Genomic DNA, 26,467 nt, shown 5'->3' with positions numbered 1-26,467 from the left:
ATGCCAGACATTACTTCTGCATTACTTAGTGACTTTATGTCAGTTACTATGAACTGTCACCTTTACAACAGGAAATCGTGAATCGAGTCTGGAACTCAGTCGATGCTACATAGGCGTGCAATTTGATAAGAAGTTGCTTTGATAGGGTGCAGCTGATTCTTTCCCACCCTTCTCCTTGTACGGAAACCAGATTGCAGTTTTAAGAGTCAAAGGAAATGAAAGGGAAGAGGTAGTGAAACATGGACACAAAGAGTTCAGACACGAAGAGAACAGAAGCTTTTGAAATGTGGTGCGATAAAAGAGTGCTGAAGATTATATGGGCAGATCAAGATTAGATAAGTCATAGAGTTACTAATGAAGGGTTACTGAATTTAATTGGGGAGAAAATAAATTTGTGGTAAAATTTGACTGAAAAAAAGGATTGCTTCATAGGAAATATTTGGTAATAGAAAGAAATGTTGGAGATAAGAATTGCAGAGAGAGACCGAAGCACGAATGCAATAAGCACATCAAAACATATGTAGGCTGCAGTAGTCGTGCAGAGATGAAGAGACTTGCACAGGATAGAGTAGTTGTGGAGAACTGCTTCAAACCAATCTTTAGACACAATAGCAACAAACCATTATGTTTGTGTCTGTCTAACTACAATCCACATCTGTCTCACTACGTATCTTAGAATCAAGTTTTTATACATCTCAACATTGCTTTTGTTGCATTTTACTGTTGTTTCCATGTACACATAAAAAGAAATGCAGCACCCTCACGGACGAGGTCATTTTATTTTCAAGTGAGGTGACAGGTAGTCCATCATTGTAGGTATATATGATAACACTTCCAGATAAAATGCATCACAAGAAAGGTTGCCCCTCCCCCCCCCCCCCCCCCCCCCTCCCCGGACCTACCCCCTCTCACAGCATTGCAGGCATGTACTCTTGCATGCAAACCATCATAAAAATTCCCAAATGGCATCCTTTAATACATTGACCCAGACATTTTGACCTTGTGTTGCAGTTCGGCAGTGGTTCTTGCAGATCCTGGAGAATGAGTACTTTCCCACTTCAGCATGTCCTGTACATGTTCAAATGGCGAGAGATCTGGTGATCTTGCTGGCCAGGGCAGTTGTTGTACACCATGAAGAGCATGTTGTGTTGCAACAGCCATATGTGGACGTGTATTGTCATGTGCTTTTTTTTCAACATCATCTTCATTGTTGAAGAAATGGCAGTAGCATAGGGATAACAGCCTGTGCAGTGCAGCGGGCTCTGGTTACTTTAACCTGCAGAAACATCATGTGTGACAGCGAGTTGTAACTGATGCTCCACCCCTGTGGAGCCTGGAATGGGACTTGTGTGTCATAGGCAAGTGCTCTCTGGAATTAGTGCTCTCCAGGTCTACGGCATACACGTATGTGTCCGTCGCTCGCATACAGTCAGAACCTATGCTCATCACTGTAGGCAACAGATAGCTATCAACCACTTCCTTCCCCCCATGGGGTCCACAACTCTTTTGTGGACACGTGCGTAGCGTGCACGGGACCCCGAGCTAATGTGGCCCTCCTTCCTTTCCGGGCTGCATACCTTCCCTTCCCTTTCCGCATCCTTCCCCGTCCCCCATCTTCGCCCCCCCCCCCCCCCCCCTCACCTCTGGCTCTGTCCTTCCCTTTCTCCCCCTCTGGGAGTATGGTTTGTGCCTACGTCCGGAGACGGACGCTCGAAACTGTTCCAAATTCCTTGCTTTCTACACTTGCAAGTCCTCGTCCTTCCTCTGTCCTTCTCTTTTCCTTCCCTCTTCTCTTTGCCCTTTTCTCCGCTGCGGCGTTTGAGACTCCCTCTTCTTTCCTTTCCCTTTCTCTTTTTTCCTCCCTGTGCGTGTCTGAAGGCCGACCCACGCACTTCCGTGCGTAGCCGGTGATGGGGTAACGCGTAATTCCCCGCCCCGAGTAGACAGGTAGGACACGTACGTACCCCCTGGTAACGGCCAGGCCCAGGGAGGGGTGATTACCCGAGCTGATACCTTCCGTAAGTGCCGATTGGTCCCTCCGTCCGTTTGTTGGGAGGTGTGACCTGAGGTGTGAACAATCACCTAAGGCGGGTGTGCCCTCAGTGAGGGCCCCCACAAGGGAGGAGCGCGCCATCGGAGATGCCGGTAATCATGGGGGATTCTTCCGCAATGGTTTCCTCACCTTCCACTATGTCTGCTCACAAACGTAAGTTCACTGAGTCTCAGCCACAGACGGTTCTTCCATCGTTGCCACAGTTCCTTGTTGTTTCTCGGTCTGACGATGGTCACGACTTCTCCACGGTCAACCCTTTCATTATTCAGAAAGGTGTCGACACAATTGCAGGTCCTGTAAAGTCTTGTTCCAGATTACGGAATGGCACCCTGTTGTTAGAAACACACAGTGCCCTCCAGGCACAAAAATTGCTGCGTACTTCTCTGCTCCACACCTTCCCTGTCCGGGTGGAACCACACCGTACGTTAAATTCCTCGCGTGGAGTCGTTTATACACGCTCCCTCGATGGATTGTCTGACGAAGAAATTCAGCACTACCTGTCTGACCAGGGCGTAATGGCTGTTCATAGGGTTCTGAAAAGGGTTGACACAACATCATTCCAACCCGCACTGTCTTCTTGACATTTGACAAAGTTCAACTCCCATCGAAAATCAAAGCAGGCTATGAGATAATTTCCGTTCGCCCTTACGTCCCAAACCCTACGCGTTGCTATCGGTGTCAGCGGTTCAATCAGACCAGCCAGTCCTGTTCCAATCCGGCCAAATGTGTTACGTGTGGCAAGGATGCCCATGAGGGTGCTTGTCCACCTCCATCCCCTCGCTGCATCAACTGTATGGGTGACCACGCTGCTTCCTCTCGAGATTGCCCCGTTTTTAAGGACGAAAAGCTCATCCAGGAAATAAGAGTGAAGGAAAAGGTGTCGACCTTTGCTGCTCGAAAATTATTCGCCAGTCGACAGCCCACCGTGCCTCAGACAGGAAAATACAGCACTGTCCTTGCTTCTCCTCGGCCAACAAAGGTGGTGACCACGCAGACTTGCGACCTCACCTTTAGTACCACGGTCGTCAGATCGGCCAGCGCAAAGATCGCCCGTTCAACCTCACCACTTTTGCCTGCCCACTCTAAGGCTCACCCTTCGTCGGGTTCTGCTAAATCTCGAGCCCAAAAGTCAGACGCCAAGTCTTCGAAAAAAGAGCATACTCGTGAAGAGTTTTTACGTACCGCAACTTCACAACCATCGGTTCCTCCTTTATCTAAGCACCATAGTTCCAAGAAGGCTACAAAGAAACACAGTTCCTCTCCTTCTCCGCCAAGGCGTGTCCCATCTACAGCACCACCTGGCGGAAATCGCCCTCGGCCGTCTTATGTGTCGCCGAGGCGCACTGCTAGTGGCCGGTCAACCGGCCGATCGCTGGTGGCAGGAGCCGCTCTTGACCAACCTATGGAACAGGATCTTCTGCCTTCGACTGAATGCCATTCCATGCTGTCGGTCGCAAGCTCTGAGCAGTCGTTGGGTTGACAGCACCCTTGGTCACATTCCTCCATTTTCTGTTCACCCTATGTCCATTATCCACTGGAATATCCGCGGCATTCGAGCCAATCGGGATGAATTGTCGATCCTCTTACGATCCTACTCGCCGGTCATCTTCTGTCTTCAGGAAACAAAGCTGCGTCCCCATGACCGCTTTGTTCTCCCTCATTTTCAGTCCGTCCGATATGACCTCCCCTCTGTTGAAGGCACTCCAGCCCATGGAGGACTCATGATTCTTCTCCATGATACTCTCCATTATCACCCAATCCCCTTAAACAGTTCCTTCCAAGCTGTCGCCGTCTGCCTTTCCCTTTTTGGATACACGTTCTCTCTTTGCACGGTATACATTCCATCGTCCACACCAATGGCACGAGCTGATCTCCTTCATGTTCTTGGTCAGCTTCCACCCCCCTATTTGCTGGTTGGGGACTTAAATGCCCACCACCCGCTTTGGGGATCTCCACATCCTTGTCCACGTGGCTCACTATTGCTAGACGTCTTCCACCAAGCGGATCTAGTTTGCCTCAACACTGGGGTCCCTACATTTTTATCTGCCTCCACGACAAATTTATCTCATTCGGACCTTGCGGTCGATATTGTTCCGCTAGCTCGGCACTTCGAATGGTTCGCCCTTGATGATACACACTCGAGTGACCACTTTCCATGTGTTCTTAGACTGCAGCCTCAACTGCCATATATGCGCTCGCGACGCTGGAAGTTTGCCCAAGCCGATTGGACACTTTTTTCGTCTCTAGCGACATTCGATGACCGTCGCTTTCCCAGCGTCGACGATGAGGTCACACATATTACCGACGTTATTCTTACAGCTGCGGAACGTTCAATACCACGCACCTCCGAATTGCCCCGGCGCCCCCCGGTTCCTTGGTGGAACGAGGCATGCCGTGACGCAATACGTGAGCGGCGACGTGCTCTTCGCATTTTCCGTCACCATCCAACTTTGGCCAACTGTATCCGATATAAGCAGCTCCGTGCGCGATGCTGTCGCGTCATCCGCGATAGCAAGAAGGCAAGCTGGAAATTCTTTATTAGCTCATTTAACACCTTCACTCCCTCCTCGGAAGTTTGGAGTCGGCTTCGACGGTTCTCAGGCGCGCCTAGTTCCTCCCCGGTCTCTGGGCTCACTGTCGCGCACGATACCTTAGTGGACCCCGTCGCAATTTCTAACTCATTGGGTCAGCACTTTGCTGAGATTTCGAGCCCTTCAAATTACCCGCCAGCGTTTCTCCCGAAGAAACGTGCAGCGGAAGTGCGACATCTTGCTTTCTCCTCTCAAAATCACGAAAGCTACAATACTGTTTTCTCCATGCGGGAACTCCAACTTGCCCTCTCTTCTTCTTGCTCCTCCGCCCCAGGACCGGATGGTATCCATGTCCAAATGTTGCTGCATTTATCAACCCATAGTCTGCGTTACCTCCTTCGCCTTTATAATCGAATTTGGACCAACAGTACCTTTCCCAGACGATGGCGGGAAGCTATTGTCGTTCCCGTTCCGAAACCTGGAAAGGACAAACACCTCCCCTCTAGCTATCGCCCCATTTCTCTCACAAGTAGTGTCTGTAAGGTTTTGGAGCGTATGGTGAATTACCGTTTAGCTTGGTGGCTGGAATCCCGCAGTCTTTTAACGCCAGCCCAATGCAGATTCCGAAAGCATCGTTCTGCAGTTGACCATCTTGTTGCTCTCTCCACTTATATCATGAACAATTTTCTCCGGAAACGCCAAACGGTAGCAATATTTTTTGATCTGGAGAGGGTATACGATACCTGTTGGAGGACAGGCATCCTCCGCACACTGTTCTCTTGGGGCTTTCGAGGCCGGCTGCCCCTTTTTCTTTGCGAATTTATGGCAGAGCGCACATTTAGGGTGCGGGTGAACACTACTCTCTCCCGTACTTTCTCCCAAGAAAGCGGGGTACCCCAGGGCTCCGTGCTGAATGTTGTACTGTTTGCCATCGCCATAAATCCAATTATGGATTGTCTCCTTCCTGATCTCTCGGGCTCCCTCTTTGTGGACGATTTTGCGATCTACTACAGCTCTCAACGGACCAGCCTTCTTGAAAGACGTCTTCAAGGATGTCTCGATCGCCTCCACTCATGGAGCATCGAAACCGGCTTCCGTTTCTCACCCGGTAAGACTGTTTGTGTTAATTTTTGGCGACGTAAAGAGTTTCTTCCGCCCTCCTTACATCTAGGTCCTGTCAACCTTCCGTTTTCAGACGTCGCTAAATTCTTGGGTCTTATGTTTGACAGAAAACTGTGCTGGTCCTCCCACGTTTCCTATCTTTCGGCTCGCTGTCTGCATTCCCTTAACACCCTCCGTGTCCTGAATGGTACCTCCTGGGGAGCGGACCGAGTGGTCCTTCTCCGCCTCTATCGCGCCTTAGTGCGCTCGAAATTGGATTATGGAAGCATAGTCTACTCCTCTGCTCGGCCGTCTATTCTTCGGCGTCTCGACTCTATCCACCACCGTGGGTTACGTTTAGTGTCTGGAGCTTTTTACACCAGCCCTGTGGAAAGCCTTTATGCTGAGACTGCTGAACCTCCGCTGTCCAATCGGCGGGCAGTCCTTCTGAGTCGTTATGCTAGCCATCTGTCTTCTATGCCTGCTAATCCAGCCCATGACCTTTTTTTCGACGCCTCCTTTGATGTAGGGTATGCAGGCCGCTCCTCCTCCCTACTACCCCCAGGAGTCCGCTTCTGTCAACTGCTCCATTCGCTTTCCTTCCGCTTTCCTAAAACCTTCTTGACAACTTGGGGTACAGCACCGCCTTGGCTCCGTCCCCGGATCTACTTGCTCCGTGACCTTTGTCAATTTCCCAAGGATGGTACCCCTACACTTGTTTATCGACGGGCATTTGCTGCTCTATGTGCACAAATGACGGACACCACATTTATTTACACCGACGGTTCGAAAACATCGTTAGGTGTAGGGAGTGCCTATATTGTTGGCGACACCCCAAATCACTTTCGGCTTCCCGACCAGTGTTCGGTTTATACTGCGGAGCTTTACGCTGTTCTCCAGGCTGTCCACTACATCAGCTGCCATCAGCGGATACAGTACGTAATCTGCTCAGATTCTCTCAGCTCTCTCCTCAGTCTCCAAGCTCTTTACCCTGTGCACCCTCTGGTCCACCGGATTCAGGACTGTCTGCGCTTGCTCCTCCTGGGGGGCGTCTCGGTGGCGTTCCTCTGGCTCCCGGGACACGCTGGTATCTGTGGGAATGAGGCGGCCGATATAGCGGCCAAGGCTGCAGTCTCTCTTCCTCGGCCAGCTATTCAGTCGCTTCCCTTCACCGATCTACGGAGCGGTTTATGTCGCAAAGTTGCTCAATTATGGCATGCGCATTGGTCAACACTTCCCCATAATAAATTGCGGGAAGTGAAAGCCCTTCCTTGCGCTTGGACCTCTTCCTCCCGATCGCGTCGTCGGGAGGAGGTAATTTTAGCTAGACTCCGGATAGGGCACTGTCTTTTTAGCCATCGACATCTTTTAAGCGGCGATCCTCCCCCACTCTGTCCCCACTGCTCTCAGCTGTGGACGGTAAGACACCTTTTAATTGAATGTCCCTATTTTAATCCGTTGCGCTCCCGTCAACAGCTATCGCCTGATCTATCGTCGATTTTAGCAGATGACACGCGCTTAGCCGACCGCGTTCTCCAGTTTATTAGTGACAGTGAAATGACATCAGTCACTTGAAGCTTTTTTTTGGGACAACCAACCCCTTTCTGTAGTGGATTTTTAAGCATTTCTTCTGCTTTTAGTTTCTCCAATTTTATGACTTTGTTCCCATTGCTGCTGATTTTAAATTTCGTTTTTTTCCTGTTTCCTAAGTCACGGGCTGGGCGCTAATGACCATAGAAGTTTTGCGCCCTAAAACCAAAAAAACAAAAAAAAACAAAAAACAAAAAAAAAAACCACTTCCTTACGATAGAGTAGCCGTGCTCGCTGGTGTCTTGGTGTCAGTGGTAGCCTGACAAGATTCATGCACGTTTTTAGTCCTAATGAAAGCAGATGGTAGCCAGTGGTCTTTGAAGACCCAGCAGGTACAATGTGTGCTCAAATTTCATTCCCAGATGATGTTGCTTGGCCACCACTGACCACACGGTGTGTCTGTGTTGACACGCTCTGTTGTACATAGATGTCCAGAACTCAGTCTACGGGTGCAGTAATGTGCCACAGACCACTGTTGTGTGCCCAATGTTATATCCACAGATTAACACCCAACGAACAAACATTTTTATTAGGTGGAGCAAGGCCACCGCTTAATTTTAATAAAAGATAAACTTTCTTCGAAAACAAAAGGCTTCTTCTCCTACCAAAATTTTATAACAAGCCAAAGAATATGCCACCTTATTGAATTGAAATATTAGCAACTGAACTGAATTTACGTTCCTTTGCCGGGTTTTCTCTCGACGCTTTCCGGCAGATGCTGAGGAAGTAGACGGGCCCAGAGTCCGGGGTCGATGGCCGACGTAGCGAAGACGTGGCACCTGGACGTTCCAGCTGCGTCAAAGTATCTTCCGGGCGGCAGTCCACAGAGGGTCGAAAGACGCCGGTTTTTCTTTCTTCCGGCTATTTAACATGGTGGCTCCGTCTTCCTCCACTGATTCCGGAGTGACGATTGGTGGCCGTTGGCGATCCCTGACTGGTGGAGGTGATATCATAGTGTGGCTCGTGCGTGTGTGTGTAGTTTTCGGCTGATTAAATGTTTGGCGGGAACGCCTCTAGCGCCGGCTGGCGGAGCGTGCCAGCACTAAGTTGCAGGCGCCGCTTAACTCTGCCGCAGTAGCCGACCGTTGCATTTGTGTGGCTGTGCACGCCACAGCACCCAACATATGCAGCAATCCAACAATATGGCCATCCCACTTCCAACAGTTCCACAGTATGAACCCGTGCAAATGGCTAAACCTGTTCAACAGGAGTGTGCACTTGAGTGTGGCTGTACCCTAGAATGAATGTTGCAAATAGTGTTCATTACTAAACTCAACACATTTACTGCCTGCAGAGTCAAAACACTGGGTACACAGACAGGCCTCCTGATCGCCGACGATGACGACAAATAAATCACCCCTCATTATGCACGTATCATACCCTGGTTCAAGTGAACACAGTCCTTGAAGGAGTCACATTTTTTTCCTGCAACGTAGTTCTCACTGGCATTGTGTTTCAATTCATTACACATCTTCCTCCAGAATGTCCTTTATAAGTGCACCCTTTATATTAGCAGCTTGAATAGTGTGACACGATAATACTTACACAAACTTTAAAATACCTTGTAATTAGGGGAATGTGTGGCTTTTGTTCCATATTTGAATATGTACTCCAAAATTAATTATTAAAGTTTGAACTGTTTGTGTCTGCCTAACCTCAGTAAATCTTTTCTCGGAGAAAACTCTCTGCTTTGGAAATTTTATGCTTTGCATGTCAAAATATCAGTTTCCTTAAACAGTCACTTCACTCAAAACATATTACACATTAAATTTAAAAGCAAGATAATTAAGATAAAGACTGTTAAGCTAGATTTTGGTGGTACTAAATTTCAAAGGATTAAAGAAATTTTAGTCCTTTTTGTGCCCAAATGAGAAAATATTTACATGTGGTGATATAGTTTCTTACATCAAGAGCTACAGTCATATTGATGGCACAAGTTTTCCACATTCCACGGCCTTTTTTACTCGAGACAGCAGGTCACCCATTATATCAGCACTGTCATATCAGGTGTTTATGCATGTTTTTAAGTGACATATGAAAAACTTCGTAACGCATTAATTGTTCATTTGACTTTCAGGAAAATGGGACAGTTGGTGACGAATTTATGAATCAGATACAACCTGTTGCTGCGTATGTTCCATACATGACTTGCCCCGGAAACCACGAAGAGGCGAAGTAAGTTGCGAGGAACACATTTGTTTATTCATTTCATTATTTTATTCCTGATGTGGGGTAGGGGGATTTACCTACCAGCTGCATGGTGCAGGAGAGATGAAGACAAATCTAAAAAGCAAAATTGTACATTTTACTTTTAAAATTCTTTGAAATTTATGTAGCTTGAGAAAGAAGACGATAGGAACTAGTAGTAGTGCGAGTGATGAAACACACTGGGACATCTTGTAAGAGTTACCTAGACACTAGGAGGAGCAGTTGAGGGGAGAAAGAAATTGCACTGAACAGACAAAAGTTTAGACTCGGAAGCAGATTATTATCTAGGCTGTTGGGTGTAGAGATATAGATGTTCATTCATTCACACATTGTGCTCCATAAATCCTATTATAGCAGGGCAGAGTGCAAAAACCAGCATATGGAGGCAGAAGAGCATTTCTCCTGGTTGTCAGGATGGCATTTGAGTCTGCCACCTGAGTGTGGTGGGTTCGACGGGTCAGTGAAGACTGCAGGAGTCCGTTGGAGGACTAAGGTGGCTGCAGCAAGACAGACGTCACTCCTGAAAACTCTTTATTGTTCCAAAGGGCTAGAGCAGCTACAGGTGCGTGCCCTCGTTAAGTGGCACAACGTAGCATTGATCCGGGGTGTCTGTGCTGCGTGGTGTGGTCAGGCATCAATCTCTGCCTTGCACGAAGTGACGCTGCACTGTGGTGTGTGATGTGTGGAGTAGGCGTCAGGGTGGCTGTTGGACGGAACTGATGCACCAGGTGCCGAGACAGCAGCTCCCGATTGAGGTCTCCGTGGCTCATCCAGTGCTGGCTGCCAAAGTGTGTAGTGCAGCATCGTAGATATGGGGCGAGGCGAACTCTAGATCTCAGCAGTCAATCAGTAAAGTGGCTTCCAGTTACAGTTGCCATCTGTAACCTCTGACCAGTGGCTCAGTCGGTGCTTGTAAGTACGACTGGGTCAGCGTTTGGCTTTCTGACGGCAAAGGAATGCACTGCTGATTGGCACAGTGTGGGTCATTTGGAGAGTCTTGAATGTCTTGCTACAATGATGCATATTCTCCAGGTTAGGTGTGTCATCATCCGAGACCTTCAGGATCATAATTGGAACACAAGTGTCCTGAATTTCCTCAGTGTCACATTACTTTGGCCATTCCACAACACGACTGTGAAGGGGAGTTTTCTGGGAAGCGAATGAGAACTTAATATATTAACAGGCAAAAGCAGCTAATGCTGACTACATCTGTAAAAGTATACTGATAACAAACTATGACTAGTGCTGATGAACTCACACTGTGAGTTACTGTAATTTCGTGTGGAGTACTTTGTATAATTTTTGAAAGACATCATTATCTCCGTTGACTGTGTGAGGTTCTTTAAAATATCCTACATGACTATGAAACCCGATCTTGAGAAGTTAATCAGCTACATTGGAAAAACCCATTTTTCTTCCTGATCAACCAATACCTTCATTCAGTCAAGTTGTGCCATAAATTTCTTTTCTCCCCAGTTCAAATAAGTAATCAGTATCCCTTCATCAGTGACCTTGTCTACCCTTGTAGTCTTCATCATTCTTCTGCGGCCCGACATATCAAAAACTTGCATTCTGCTCATCTTCTACATTTCACCCCTTTCAGTTTATCCATTTCCTGTCTCGTAATTCCCTACTCGAAGGTAGTTAGTGAAGTGATAAGCAGAGCGAATGAATACTAACTGCCTCTCTGCATTGCCTTTGTTGACTTTGAAAAGGCATTTGACTCAGTTAGCCACGTACCTGTCCTCCAAGCTTTGAGTGAGCAAGGAGTGGGAGCAGCATACATTGAAGTGCTCAGCGAAATCTACGAGAATTCTTCAGCTTATGTTAACATCGGCGGATCAACTCGAGAATTTCGCATCGTGAGGGGTGTCGAGCAAGGCGATCCCATCTCCCCAAAACTGTTCTCTGCTGTATTGGAAATGGCTATGTCAAAGCTGAGCTGGGAAGGTAAGGGAATTAGAATTAATGGAAGAAGGCTTACCAACTTGAGATTTGCTGATGATATTGCCTTACTGGCCAAAGACTTCGCAGAGCTCCAAAACTCAGTTACAGATCTTGCATCGGAATGTCAGCTGGTTGGAGATGTGAAAGTCAAGGACAGTCTACTAGAAGAGGTCAGTGAATATGTCTACCTCGGCCAGATTATAAATACGAAGGGAGACATAAGGCCAGAAATCTGTCGACACATCGAGCTCGGCTGGCAAGCATTTGGGAAGAATTCAAAAGTATTCAGATCAAAAATGCCAGTAAATCTGAAGAAAGCAGTATTTGATCAATGCATTCTTCCTGTGACGACGTACGGCTGCGAGACACGGACACTTAACTCATTCACAAAAGGGAAACTTAGGACAGCACAGAGAGCCGTGGAGAGATCAATGCTGGGCTATACAAGAAAAGACAGGAAAAGGGCAGATGACATCCGGTCTGTGACGAAGGCTAACGACATCTCAGAGACAGTAGGTTCCTCGAAATGGCAGTGGGCTGGCCACGTCGCGAGAAGAAAAGACGACAGATGGACGAAGCTAGTACTGGAGTAGAGTCCGAGAGAGCACCGGGGGCCTAGAGGAAGACCACCGGACAGATTTGACAGAGACATCGAGGAGGTCGCTGGTGACACCTGGCAGAGAACTGACCAAGACTGTCCCACTTGGAGAAGACTGCTGAAAGCCTACCTGAATCCACGACTCGAAGGGGCCACATCATCTAATGATTGAATTGGCTGATGATGACTTCCCTACTGTACTGCAATTTCTTAATTTTTAATCTACAGTTCTTTTCTAGTAAATTATGGACAGAATCTACATCTGCTCTGCAAAATGCCTAAATTTTCACCTCGCTTAACTACCTTCTCCTTGTTGTTCGTAGTATCTTACCTGTGTTCCTATTTTCTTATCCATTGTTAGACCTATTCTTCTATTAAACCTATTTGATTTTGCCTCGATAACCCTGTTGTCACCTGACCACAAGAACTCTTACTCCTGCCACCTTACTTCGGTGCATCTAACCTTACACTATCCGTTCCCCTTTTTAAATTGTCTGACCTATCTAATTGATCAAGGGACATAACATTTCACACTTTCAGCACCAATGATCCAGGTTTTGTTCCAGGTTATTCCTTCGCTCACCGTATTTGCGTACCACAGCATTGGGAAATACGTACTGTTATTCTTAATGGATGCGTAGGGACCAAACTGATAGTGTGGAGACAGTTTCCTACTGTCTGAGTTGACACACCCATCCTCGTTGCCTCCGAGAAGGCAGCTTGCAGTTCTTCACAGTATCACTATTTGTAGGTAGTGCCCGTCAGTTGGTGTGAGGCGGGTCTTCAGTGTTTTGTGTCTCGCAGAAGACTTGACGTTTACATCGTGTCACTCTTGTGTACAGCAGTTCTATTAATGAACTTCGTGTACTGGAAGCTCTGCTTGGTGTAAAGTGACAGTGCGTATGTGTGGGTGGGTGAGAGGTCAGAGCTTGAATTGACCCTTCAAGAAATGTTGACAGAGTTCAAAGAAGTTCGTGTGGTACCTCGGCATGGTGCGAGCCACTTTGGCGACTCGTGTGTTCTTAAAACCGATAACACCCGGTTTTTTCACAGCTCTCTGTTTTCTCTGGATGTTCGTACATCCGAGTACTAACTTGTTCCGTCCGACATTGTTTAACTTCAGTGTTTGGGCAGGAACTCGTGTTACTGATATGGTGAGATTGTTGGCTGTTGACAAACTGAAGAATGTACACGTGTCTGGTTCACAGTTGCAGACTGATATACACTAGAATGGTCTCAACATTCATAAGCTGTTTATCAGATAGGATCAGTAACATTATAAGTTGTTGACTGGTGATTCTAATCTGTATAGGAAAAGATTTCTGTTTCACAACCATAATTAAACACAGAATTTCTATCTGGAATCATGAATGCCACTGTTTAATAATGAGAACCTTGGCTGTAGTACAGTTATAAAGCAGCAGCAGCCAGTCACAAGCACAGTTTAAAAAAGTTTGACTCAAACTGTTACCAGTTTCTGATTTATTACAAATCCATTTTGGGATAGTCCTTACAGATTTCCTTATGTCTTGCTGGGGTCCTTTTTTGTATGTGTTACTGGTTTTGTACACTAAGATCAACAAAAAGTTTTTTTTATCATAATACAATAAACTTATGAGAGATTTTTTGTTTGATCTTCATGGAAACATTTGTGAAATGATTTTAAAATTAATAAAACATGAAATGTAATGAACACTTACGTGGTGGATATTTCAGCACAACAAATTCATCCTGTATATCTGTTATGTATTTTAAAGTAAACACATTTTTGCAGATGTGCTCTGTGGGTGTTATTTAATTCCCAGGAAACTGCTGTAACAGCTAATCATTTACAAAACGTGGCCCAGCTTCACATGAGTAACAAAAAAAATAGTTTCAAAGTTGTTGGAGTAGTAAGAATGTTGGGTTACAAATGTGCATGGGCACTGTAAAATATGCCTCTGTTAGAACATTGAAATTAAAGAGTCGAAAAGAGATACAAAATTATGTACAGTAAACTATAATATGGCATTCAATAGAATTTCACAAATATTGTATATAAACAATGAAAGGTTTTTAGGTGTGAGCTGTGTAATCAGATCGAGTGTTTGTTAAATTTAATCAGATCTAATGTTTGTTACATTGTGCACAGATAAGACATTTGTGCATTGAATATGGGCATTAGATGATGAACACTGTGTAAACTAAAGAGCACAATAGAACATGTTATGTTTTCTGCTTCTTTTTTGCTACATTGATGAAACTGGTTATGAATATTGAATCTAAAGTTCCATTCTGTAAGACAAACAGTATTATGACATTTTTTACATTGATCGGGCAATTATAATTTAAGATATGCTGTAATGTTAGTACATTGAAGAGAATCAATGTTGAACTTGGGCATTACAAGACCAACAAAGTGTACAGGAGAAAAGCACAGTAAGATACGTTTTCTTGTTGTAGTGATAAAACGGAATTCGAACACCCAATATAAAGTTCCATTCTACATTAAACGTAATTGTCTGATATATTTTACTGATTGGGCAGTTATAAAGGAAAAAATAAGCTGTACCAGACTGTGAATACCATGTAAATGTGATTTTTTTTACAGTGAAGATATAGGTAGTTTATATTGGCAAAATATTTTTTCTTTTGAAATGAAACACCATTGAAGGTGTACTACGGCTATATTGCACTGTGGCAGTATTATGCTGGTTTAAAAGGTAAAAAGACCTCTCGGAAGTTATTTAGGCAGGTAGCTGTCTGTTTGCTCACTCAGTATTAGATCAGAGAAGGTATTCTTACATCTTGAAAAGTCTTTGTGCCACCCATATCTGTAAGCAGTTTTGTATATATTTCCAAACATCAGAACGTCTGCCATTCCAGATAATTCTGGCATTCGTAACCGCTCATCCAATATGGCCTGCCTGCAAACTGCAGGTTGTTTCCTATCAATTTTTGACTGTATGATTATTTTCTGCAAGTTGGATGGCAAAGGCTGGTTTGCTTAAGCTATTAAATCAAACGGCACCAAGGTGTTCTTTAAACATTGTTTCAAAAGTTGTACCTGTTTAGTTAATGTAGAGTTTGGGACGGTTATTACTGTTCAGTTTATAAATACCTGTGTTAATTTTTTTGAAAAAAAGGGGGGTATTAATTTTGTGGGAGTGCTTGTACTAATTTTTGTCGAGGTTTATTTTTGGTGGGAAAGCTGATTCTGACATTCTTCTTTTCAAAAAAGAGCAAATAACAAGATAAATTACAATACGAATTATTGTATTATAACACTAAAGTATTTATTTCTAAATAAAACTGCCTACACAGAAAAATTACTCCCCTCAGAAAATACGAAGTAGTTGTGGACCTCTATATACAAAAGACTATTGATTTATATAGTTGGCTGTTCTCTGTGGTTTGTCATAATTATTGTGATCTCTCACTGTGACATTGTACGTACTTGTCAGATGTGTTACAAATCTAATATACATTCACAGAGAAAAAATACCGGAAATCTCGGGATAAATGGTCACAAGATTTTTGTGCCTGAATACATCATTCCTTTCTGTGCTATACTAAGACTGACTGATGGATAATGTGAGTCATTTCTCTTTCTAGTATTATACTTATGAATTTTACTGTTGTTAAGCTGATATTGATTGTTGACAATAAACTTCACAATGGAGTAAATGTGATAAGACTGTTAGCTGTATGCCTAACTGTTTCACGAGCTGTCTACAAGAGATTGTGATGTGTTCGCAACACATTATCCTTATTACATGATTCTGTGCAATGAAAATTTTCTTCCTTCAGTTAAGAGTTTACTCAGGATAAGAAACAGTTATACATTAGTGAATGAAATCAGGAAAAGTGAGTCAACTTTCCGACATTTTTATCTACAAAGGCTGCTATAACCTATAATGCAAAAGTTGCTTAGTGTAGACTGTTAAGAAATGTTCTTTACATTGAATCAGTCGGAAAAATAAACTTATCAAAATGTTGAAGGTTGTTGGCAGCTTACAGGAATCACAGTGTGGGTGGCAGACATTTGTATGTTGGTGGCAGAACGTGCAAGGCCATTCTTATACAGCTGCAAGGCCATAGTGGAATGCTGAAGGTGATGACATGGCAGAGAAATTTTATATTTCACTGTTGCTGTTGCGAGACTGATGGAATCCTGCAACGAATTGACTGAAAACTGCTCTCTGGACAGTAGACCATTGATGCTCTGGCTGATTGATGTCCAAGCTTTGCCATGACAGCAGCATGAACAGTGCTTTGTCCAGTTAAGAGATATTCAAAGTTGTGTGCTAGGTGGGTACTGAAAATGCTTACCAATCTGTACAAAGAGCCAAACATTCAAGCAGACAAGTGTTTTTGGACCACTCTCAACAAGATGGAGCTAATTTCTTTTCCCGCATTGTTATGGGTGTGTAGCTGCGGATATTCTCCACCAGCACAGAATCAAAGCAACAGTCATTGCAGTTGCACCAATCAACTTCACCAAATCCTGAAGTTGGCAAATGATGGCTACTGTTTTCTGCGATGAAAGTGGTATTCTTATGATTACATTCAGGAAACATGGATCAACCATTACAGCTGAAGTATACTGCAAAATGCTGACTGAGATTCACCATTCTGGATAGTCCTCATCCAGCACAACAAAATGTGTCAAAGCACCATTGCCCACACTAGGAGTTAGGGTTGGCATTTACCATTTGGAAGTTTTTGACCGCGCACCCTACAGGCCCGACCTAACAACCAGCGACTGCTCTCTCTTTCTTCTTCCGAAGCAGTGGCACTGTAGGCAATAGTTTTAAGGCAATAGTCGACCCAAAAGGCTGCCATTGTCTACTGGTTCACTTGTTAGACAGAGAACTTCTAATGCAGAGTGATTGAACAAGGCAGTGCAACATAACAAAAAGTATTAAGTTTATGGGAAACGAAAAAGTCAATAAAAGCTTTTATGAACACATGCCTTTCTTACGTTTTGAATGCATCTCATAAATGACATTCAATGCTTTATAAAATAGTGTGTTCTTGTATGATATGTCCATTTGAAATAATTTGCATTTCCCTCCAGCAGGTGAAGTTAGACTGTCAGATATCATCTATTTCTACAAGTAAAACACTGCTATTCACTCCATGGTCATATGCAGACTGGCAGCCATTGACTGCAGTCCTTAATGTTGCAGCAACTTCAGTGAATACCGTGCACGCTTCTCAATGCCAGGAGACACGGAGGGACTTTTCTACAGTTTCAACATGGGGCCTGTCCACTTTGTCTCCATATCGACAGAAGTTTACTATTTCCTGGAGTATGGCTTGAAAGTTCTGGCAAATCAGTTTGAATGGCTTCTGAATGATTTGAAGGTAAGGTTTTTAAGGTTTTACATGTGACATTGTAATTTTGTCAGAGGCAGTAAAGTACTTGGGAAAGCAACTGGACACTGTGTGCAATGTCTTCAGAAGAGATTATAAGATTAACATCGACAGAAGTAGAGTGATGGTACTGGAGTGATGTCTCATTTAGTCAGGAGATGGTGAGGGAATTAATTAGAAAATGAAGTACTAAATGTAACAGACAAGCTTTGTATTTTGAGGAGATACCAGGAAAACTTTTCCTAGTATAAAAGAATTTGTTAACATCTATTATAAATTTAAGTGTTCTGAAGTCTTTCTAAAGGTTCTTGTCTAGTGTGTAGCCTTGTATGAAAGTTAAACATTGACAGTAAGCAATACAGGTAAAAAGACAGTGGCAGCTTTTGAACTGTGGTAGTACAGAAGAATGCTTTACATCAGATGGGTACAGGAGGGATTGACAGACAGACAGTCTAGCAGTTTTCGGAAAACTGTCTTGGGCAGCTAGTTTGCAGCCTAGACACATTGGAAACATTTTAGATCTTGTAGCTATAAACGGACTTCACACGATCTACGGTCTCAGTGTAGAGTCAGGAGTTAGTGACATGATCATAGTGATAATGGTTGCTGACGTTAACATCAGTGAAGGAGGCTAGAAGAGTGTTTTTGCTAGAAAGAGCAAATGAGCAGTTGTTAGCATCGTGCTTATACAGTGAACTGAAATCATTCAATTCCAGTTTGATGGACAGAGAGAAATTTTGAGCAAAGTTTAAATGAATGGTAAATTGTGATGCAGAGAAGCATGTGGATTAAGAAAGGAAAAGACCCACTGTTGTTTAACACTGAGATTCAGAAAATGCTGAGGAAGCAAAGACTGTTGCATTCTCGGTTCAAAAGAGGATGCACAAATGATGACAGACAAAGGTTAGTAGAGATTCTTGTGTCTGTAAAAAGATCTATACATGAAGCATAGAACTACTACCACTGTCATACCTCAGGAAAATATGTGGCCGAGAACCCGAGAATATTCTGGTTCCATATAAAACCGCTAAAGTGGCCTAAGTCTTCTATCCAGTCACTCGACCAGTCCGATGTGGCAGTAAAAAACAGCAAAAGGAAAGCCGAAGTTTTAAATTTCGCTCTTAAGAAATGGTTCATGTTGGAGAATCGTATAAACAGACTCTCGTATGGACCACATAGTAATAGGCATCCCTGGCATAAACAAACAACTGAGAGAGTTGAAAACATATAAGTCACCATGTCCAGATGGAATCCTAATTCAGTTTTACAAAGAGTACTCTGGGGCATTGGATCCTCACATAGATTGCATTCGTCATGAAGCTCTCGCCCAGTGCAAAGTTCCTAGTGATTGGAAAAAAGTGCAGGTGGACTCCTACATACAAGAAAGGTGAAAGAATGTAACCACAAATTTATAAATCAATATCTTTAACATCGGTTTGCTGCAGAGTTCTGGAACATATTCCCAGAATGAATATAATAAATTCCCTTGAGATCAGAAAGCTTCTATCCAAACATCAGCACAGTTTTCCAGTGTCATTTGTGCGGAACTCGGCTTTCCCTTGCATGACGTCCTTTAAATCTTGGACAAAGGACAAAAGGCACATTCCATATGTCTAGATTTCCAGAAAGTGTGCCCCGTTGCAAAGTATCAGTGAAAGTATGAACTAATGGAATAGGTTCCCAGATATGAGAATGGCTTGAAGACTTCTTGAATAATAGAACCCAGTGTTGTCCTTGATGGTGATTGTTCATCAGAGGCAAGGCTATCATGACGAGTGCTTCAAGGAAGTGTGATAGGACCACTATTATGTATATAGAAAGTAAGTGATCTGGCGAACAGGGTCGGCAGCGATCTGCTGCTATTTGTCGACGATACTGTGGTGTACGGGAAGGTGACAATGCTTAGTGACTATAGGGTGATACAGGCTGACTTAAACAAAATTTCTAGTTGGTGTGGTGAATCGTAGCTTGTTTTAAATGTAGAAAAATGTTAGTTAATGCGGATGAGTAGGAAAAACAAATCCATAACTTTTGAATACAGCATTACTCATAGTAGTGTTTTACTTGTCACAGTCATATCATTTAAATATCTGGGCATGACATTCCAAAGCGATATGAAATGGAACACGCATGTAAGGACTGTAGTAGGATAGACCAATGACTGACTTTGGTTTATTGGGAGAATTGTAGAAAAGTGTGGTTCATCTGTAAAGTAGACTCACCTATTCTTGAGTATATCTCAAGTGTTAGGGATCCTCACCAGGTCGAATTAAAGAAGCCACCATAGAAATTCAGAAGTGGGCTGCTAGATTTGTTAATGATATGGTTGATCAACAAGTCAGTGTTACGGAGATGCTTTGGCAGCTCACATGGGAATCAATGGAGCAATAAAACATTCTTTTTTACGGAACACAGATAAAATTTGGGGAACCACCATCTGAGGTGAACTGCAGAACAGTTCTAGTGGTGGCAACATACATTTTGTGTAAGGGACACTGAAACCAGAAAGTAGGGTTTGTATGGAGACATACAGACTGTTGTTTTTCCCTCTCTCTATTTGCGAGTGGAACAGGGAAGCAAATGACTAGTAGTGGTACAGTACCCTCCTCCACGAAATGTGCAGTTCCTTGTGGAGTTAACATGATGATCATCAATAAAACTGACAAGCTGCAGGGAGAGATTCCTGACCTGAAATGGAGGAAAAAAGGTCCTATGAACATGTATCCGAAAACAGAAGGTGTGCCTATAACAACAAAAAATCGTTCAGGAACACAGTACAGAGCTGCAGTAAATCCGCATCACAACAGATGTTCAGAGTGGCCTCCATGTAGCGGTTTTCGTGCAGGAATACAAATAATCGCATTTCAGCTCGCACTATGTTGGTGGCCCACTTGCCTGGAGCTTGTACTAGGGTTCGTCTCAATATTCTGTAGAACCTGGTTCTCCAAATTTGATGTGTGCACTGTCTGCTGCATCAGTGCACGTTTGTCTGTCTGAAAGGACCCGTGATGACACAAACATCCAAAAAAGGGTTGAAGTGTTATGTAATGTGGTTGATGTTGGTGAGGGTACTTGTTTTGGTATGGCCGTGCTGCCTCTCGACCGTTTCCTTGTGCTCAGTTATCCACAAACACCATCTCCGTGTGTACCTGACAGAATACGAATGATTCTGCAGCTTACAGTATGCTGCATCAATCACAAAGGCTGCAACACAAGGCACATTGTCAGAGGAACTGTCATTCGTCAGCGCCATGTACTGTGGCAACGAGGAACTTTCACAGATGTTCTTAGGACCTTTTTTCCTCCAGTTCAGGTCAAGCCCATCCCTGCGGTTTATCGGTTTTATCAATGTTCACTCAGTATATGTAGATGTTGATGTAGGTGTGGACTTCAAGTACCTAATGAGGTGGTAATGAAGTGAAATGAGGCAGTAAAAGAAAATGACACAACTTGACTGTTGCCTAAAGAAGGCATGGGTTGGTTGGACATTTTCTAAGGCTGAAAGTGAACCACCAGTCTGGGGATGGGTGAAGATGTGTAGGATGAAAATTGTAGAAGATAAAGGCGTGACTACGGTAAATAGGTACAGATTGCTGTAGCAGAAATTAAGCAGCTTGCGCAGTATAGTCTCTCTCTCTCTCTCTCTCTCACTCACTCACACACACACACACACACACACACACACACACACACACACACACACACTGCAACGCAGTACCTCACATAACTATTAATACCTTTCATAGGATGTTCGTGTTATTATCCAAATGCTTATGACACACAGCTCTGTGTGTGTGTGTGTGTGTGTGTGTGTGTGTGTGTGTGTGTGTGTGTGTGTGTGTGTGTGTGTGTTCTGAATGATTTGTGGGGTAGGTACTTGGTGTATCAGAATAACATTCTTTCTGCCTTTTCAATTTGTGGATGGTATGTAGGAAGAGAAACGGAGAATTGGTACATTTGTACATGTATTTGTGTGTTGATACCAAATGTGGACATTATTTGAGGTGCTAATTGTAGGATTTAATATATTGCTTGATTGATATGGTTACATGGGTAGTTCTAAGTGAAGCAACACCTTACCTGTAAGGGATATAGATATTTTTTCACATGTCGTAGATTTAAATGTATGCAGCAACTAAAGTGCTCTTGCGCAACACTCCTAGAGTGCTTTACTGTATTGAGTCTTAAACGTTAAATTACTAGGAATTAATTAAAAGTCAACAGACTAATTCCTGTTGCCATTGGAGGCCTTGTCGTACATGCAAGTATTCCTATCAGGCAACAATCAGACAAGGGAAAATCCAGGATGGAATGTAACAATATATGAGTGTGGTTTCAGTTGTCTGAGACTGCAGTTGTGTGTGTGTGTGTGTGTGTGTGTGTGTGTGTGTGTGGAGGGGGGGGGGGGGGGGAAGAGAAGAGCCACGTGTGCATGTCTGTCTGTTGCTGACGAAGGCCTTAACACCCGAAAGTTATAATTGTGAGAATCTTTTTGGTGTGCCTATCTGTGACTCAGTATCTCCGCTATATAGTGAGTAGCAAATTTCTTCCCAAAATATTCCCATTAGGCAGTAATCTTTCTGTTTAGTTTTGTTGAATTGAATTTTCTCATTTTGAGAAATGACAAGAAGCAACCTGAAGTTTTTCTTTATTTTCAACAACTGTTTTCAACAGACTTTTCTGTCATCTTCCAATCTTGAACATTTTTGCTACAAGGCTAGTACAACCTATTCTTGAATATTGGTGAAATGTCTGGAACCAATACCAAAGAGGACTAACGGAGGACACAGAGCATACACAAAGAAGGGTGTGACGAAGCAAGCTGGGATAATTTTACTTCACCTCTTGTTTTGCCATCCGTTCCTTAAATTCGATTTGTTACTTCTAACTATTTACCATTAGCATACACAAGTATAATCTGCATTCCCATATAAGAGAAAGGTTGGCCCTCAGTTTTAAATTCTTTAACAGCAGATCTAATTTTGTGCTTAGTTTTATGTATGTAATTGATTTTCTAATTTCTTTTGACTATTCCTGGTTGGTACAGTTTTTTATAGGGTTAAATCAGTAATTGCTTCATAACTTAATTTCTGTTGTTGACTTAAAAACAAATATAAATTCTGTAATAATTGTAAACATTTGGAAGACGAAATGCTAGTAATCTTAAAGTATGTATTTGACTCTATTCAAAAACATCGTAGAGAAGCCAGCCCTTAAATACCTGCAAAGTAATTAACAGTTTTGTCAAAAGTATTGTTTGCATAACAATAGCTGTGAATTTCATCATTTAAACAAATAATTCGGCCTAAATCTGGTAGTAGAAGAAACTGTTAAATGGAATGAATTTTTTGACGTATTAGTTAATTTAATGAGTTAAGTTTTAATTGTAATTTCTGTAAATTTAACTTTGAACAATGTGTAGTTTCAGCACCTATTGTTGTTAGAATATATAAGGGCTTGGTTTTTGGTCATGAGACAATCAGTCCACGGCTGAGTTTCAGATGAAGAACCTGTGTTGGTTAGAACGACAACAGTGCATCAACTTAACAGTGAAATAAGTGTAACACCAACTGGCCATTAAAGCAATGACAGTGACTGGTCTATTTATTTGAAAGACTGTGAGCTGTATGTTTAGGCTTTTACTGGTTGTAGATGTTCAACAGTAAACTATTGTAGCAGTATGTGGAGGTTTGCCTGAAACCTATTAATGAGGCTTATTGAAGGTTAATCAATAGTGCACGGGCCATATAACTGTGTAATATTGGGTGGTTGTGAACAGTGAAAGTAAAAGACTGTGAATCGCAACTGTGCATCTGTTGGCTGCATTATTTACAGTTGTCAGTGTCCAAATTACAAACCCCTTTGAAAAAAGGGCAATTCAGTACATTGACACTGAGGGCAACAAACAAAGAAAAAAAGTAGGTGAACTGCTACAAGGGTCAGCACCAATGGTCACATGTTTGTTTGACTTATGGGAGAGCATCACAGAAATGTCAGTAAACCCGAGTTGCTAGACACTAACTATCAGTTAAACCCTACTCATGACATTTTAAGAACCAGTGGTGAGTGTAGAAGCGAGAGATGTCACCAGCCCTGTACATACCATTTCCACGGACACTACAGAGGCAAAATTTGACTAATTAAACCACGCACAGGGGCAATACTGCATCCACACGATGTCCTAGATTTATGGCTTTCAGAATATTGTGAGTAAAATGTGAGTTGGGTTTCATATGACAGATGTTTTTGTCATTCTGTTTGAGATACCTTGTACCACTTGATGGCAAAGTACATTCCAGGATTTCTAAAACAGATTGGTGGCAATGGTACTGAACAGTAGTTTTGTGGATCACTTCTGCTACCACTCTTGTAGACAGATGTGACCTGTGCTCTCTCCCAATCACTTGACACAGTTTTTAGTGCAAAGCATGTTTTGTATTTAAAATTGGAGCTTACTCAATTGAAAAAAAATTCTGTACAGAATATGACAGAGATTCCATCAGAACATGCAGCCTTGTTTAATTTTAGCAATTTCAGCTGCTTACGGACACCACTAACACTAACATCTATACAACTTTAATACTGTTTGTCTTTATGACAGCTAATTGTAGCCTGGTAGATTTGAAGAAAAGCTATTGCTTTTTCAGTTACACTGAATAACTGCAAGAAGGGAATTACATAACTTATAACTGGACAAAATATAGGACCAGCTGACATGACAAGCAAACGGTAGCAAAAATGTAGTCTGAAAAGCTCACACCTGTAGTAGCACCCATTCATCTGTGGCTAAATAATAATACTCTCTCTCTGTTAATTCATTTGTGTCCCTTTCGTCTTATGTGTTCACTGTATACTTCATTTTTAGGGTTCTGTACCTCAGTCGGCAAAAACAGGACCCTTGTAGGATCATTTTATTGTTATGTCTCCATTTTCTCAGGAATGCTCAGAGGCATCAAGTTGAAATTTCCGAAATCTACAGTCCCTTGGCAGTGTAAAACATTTAAGCTTATAAGTCTATGCAGTCAACAGGTACGTCCATTGATGTCACATATTTTGATACTCTCAGACTCGCACATCGAAACCTGTAGATGAACTGTCTATATACTTACGTTAGTACGGGTTCCTCATAGTGTGAGTCCTACTTGCACTTGTGCGGTGTTTTTCCTAATAGTGTGTATTTTACTATTTTTATTTTACTTAATTTTATCATTGTTGACTGAGTTACGGCTTTGGTTCTAGGAAGCTAATCGTCCAGAGAATCGTGCTGTGCGCCCATGGATAGTTGTCTACGGCCACCGTCCCATGTACTGCTCCAACAACAACACTGATGACTGCACGTTTTATGGAACATTAACACGCATTGGTCTTCCCGTAGTCAAATGGTGAGTTTTTTTCCTTCAGCTGGCAGCCTTGGCATTTCTATTATTTTGCATTAAATCTTTTTTGTCTCGGATAACTTTAATCTTGCTTCAGATATGAGTAATCTCTTTCTACTTAGGTGAATAGTGACCAGCTCTCTCATATGAAGACAAGCATATTTTTGCAACTTCATTGATCATTAAGATCTAGGCATCGACTCATTTTTTCTTTATTTCTTACTTTCTTTTTTTAAATTTTATTGAAGTATTCTTTGCATGAGAATAGTGAATCTCTGAGAGATAAGATTCTGCGTCATAGTTTTGTAGAACAGAAAATTAAATTGAATATGACAACCTCTGTGCCATGTAAATGCTAGGGATTTTGTGATGAAGAGTCTTGATTGAGTGTTAGATTCTACAAAGGTCTAAATATCTATTACACTAAAAAGAATGTTATACCACTGAAACTCATTCAGCCTGATTTATAGTCTGATGAAGCATCACTCGTGTCAGCTACACAGACTTGCATCGAGAGTGTTGTTAACATATTGCTTACCTTTGCAGTCCAAATTTGTATAGAGGTTGGCCTCAACAACTCAAAAATTGACATTTAACGAAATTTTCATATTATTTCTCATGGGTTTGTAAGAGAGATACAGTATGGAATTTGTCTCGTACAAATCGCATGTTATAGTGGGAAAAAAAGAGTCTGAAGTAATTTGAGATGAGACTGCTAGACACCTAATCCTTTGTGTATATAGAAGAAACCCAACGCCAAGTTGTGCAACTCCAGTTTTTCCAGTAAATGGAAAATCCTTACATATACTCGTGTACCTCTATAGACAGGTGATATTGTATGGAAAATGTTCTTTTGTATTTGCCAGTGCAGTGAACTAAAATTAAGTAACTGGATCAAAAAGTGAATAGTAAAGAGCTGTTTAACAATTAACAGTACTGTCAGCCCTCACATCTCCCATTCGAGGAAAGCTTGTGGAAGTGAGCCGAGCCAGTAGATATTGAAAGAATCCATATAGTTTGGTTACATAGCCAGTGATACCCAAAGTTGTCTATGGAAAACTGATAAGGTTGCTATGAAAATCAAAAATTTAGAATGAGGAAAAGGTAAAATTGAATAGCAGAAGTGCCGACTCATGCGTTATTTGGTCAGTTTTTACATTCATGCCTTCTTTTTAAACTTATTGATTTATTATTATTATTATTATTATTATTATTATTATTATTATTATTACTATTACTATTACTTTTTTAGTTATGTCATCTGACTGAGTTGATGTCTCCGAGTAGCACTTGCACACTACGCCCTCAGTTACTTGTTGGATACATTCCAATGTTAGTCTTTCCTTACAGATCTTACCTTCTACAGTTCCCCGTAGTACCGTGGAAATGATTCCCTGATGTCTTAAAACTTGTCGTGTCATCCTGTCCCCCCTCCTTGTCAGTGTTTCCCATGTACTTCTGTCCGCACCAGTATTGCAGAGACCCCCTCCCCCTCCCCCTCCTCCTCCACCATCAGCCCACCTACTTTTCAGGATGCTTCTGTAGCACCACATGTCGAACGCTTCTGTTCTCTTCTTATCTTCCCACAAAGTCCATGATTCACTTCTGTACAACACTGTCCTCCATACTAGTAGACTTAAGGGAATGCTCTCTTTGCCTATGCTAGTCTGCTTTTTATGTCCTCCTTGCTTCATCTGTCATAAAT

At 42.8% G+C, this 26,467-nt stretch overlaps 1 protein-coding gene across 1 annotated transcript in view; it reads left to right on the top strand.

The window, feature by feature from the left end:
- The window catches only part of LOC124550979 (acid phosphatase type 7), a 121,982-nt gene that overhangs the window by 31,012 nt on the left and 64,503 nt on the right, over positions 1-26,467 (top strand). The window contains exons 4-6 of the mRNA XM_047125799.1: positions 9,353-9,450; positions 17,200-17,377; positions 24,626-24,768. Coding sequence (XP_046981755.1) covers positions 9,353-9,450; positions 17,200-17,377; positions 24,626-24,768 — 419 coding nt within the window. The remainder of the gene's footprint in view (positions 1-9,352; positions 9,451-17,199; positions 17,378-24,625; positions 24,769-26,467) is intronic.

The sequence above is a fragment of the Schistocerca americana genome, chromosome 9 (assembly GCF_021461395.2).
Source record: "Schistocerca americana isolate TAMUIC-IGC-003095 chromosome 9, iqSchAmer2.1, whole genome shotgun sequence".
Taxonomy (NCBI): domain Eukaryota; kingdom Metazoa; phylum Arthropoda; class Insecta; order Orthoptera; family Acrididae; genus Schistocerca; species Schistocerca americana.
The sequence above is the reverse complement of the archived record's forward strand: the minus strand, read 5'-3'. Positions and strand labels throughout refer to the sequence as shown.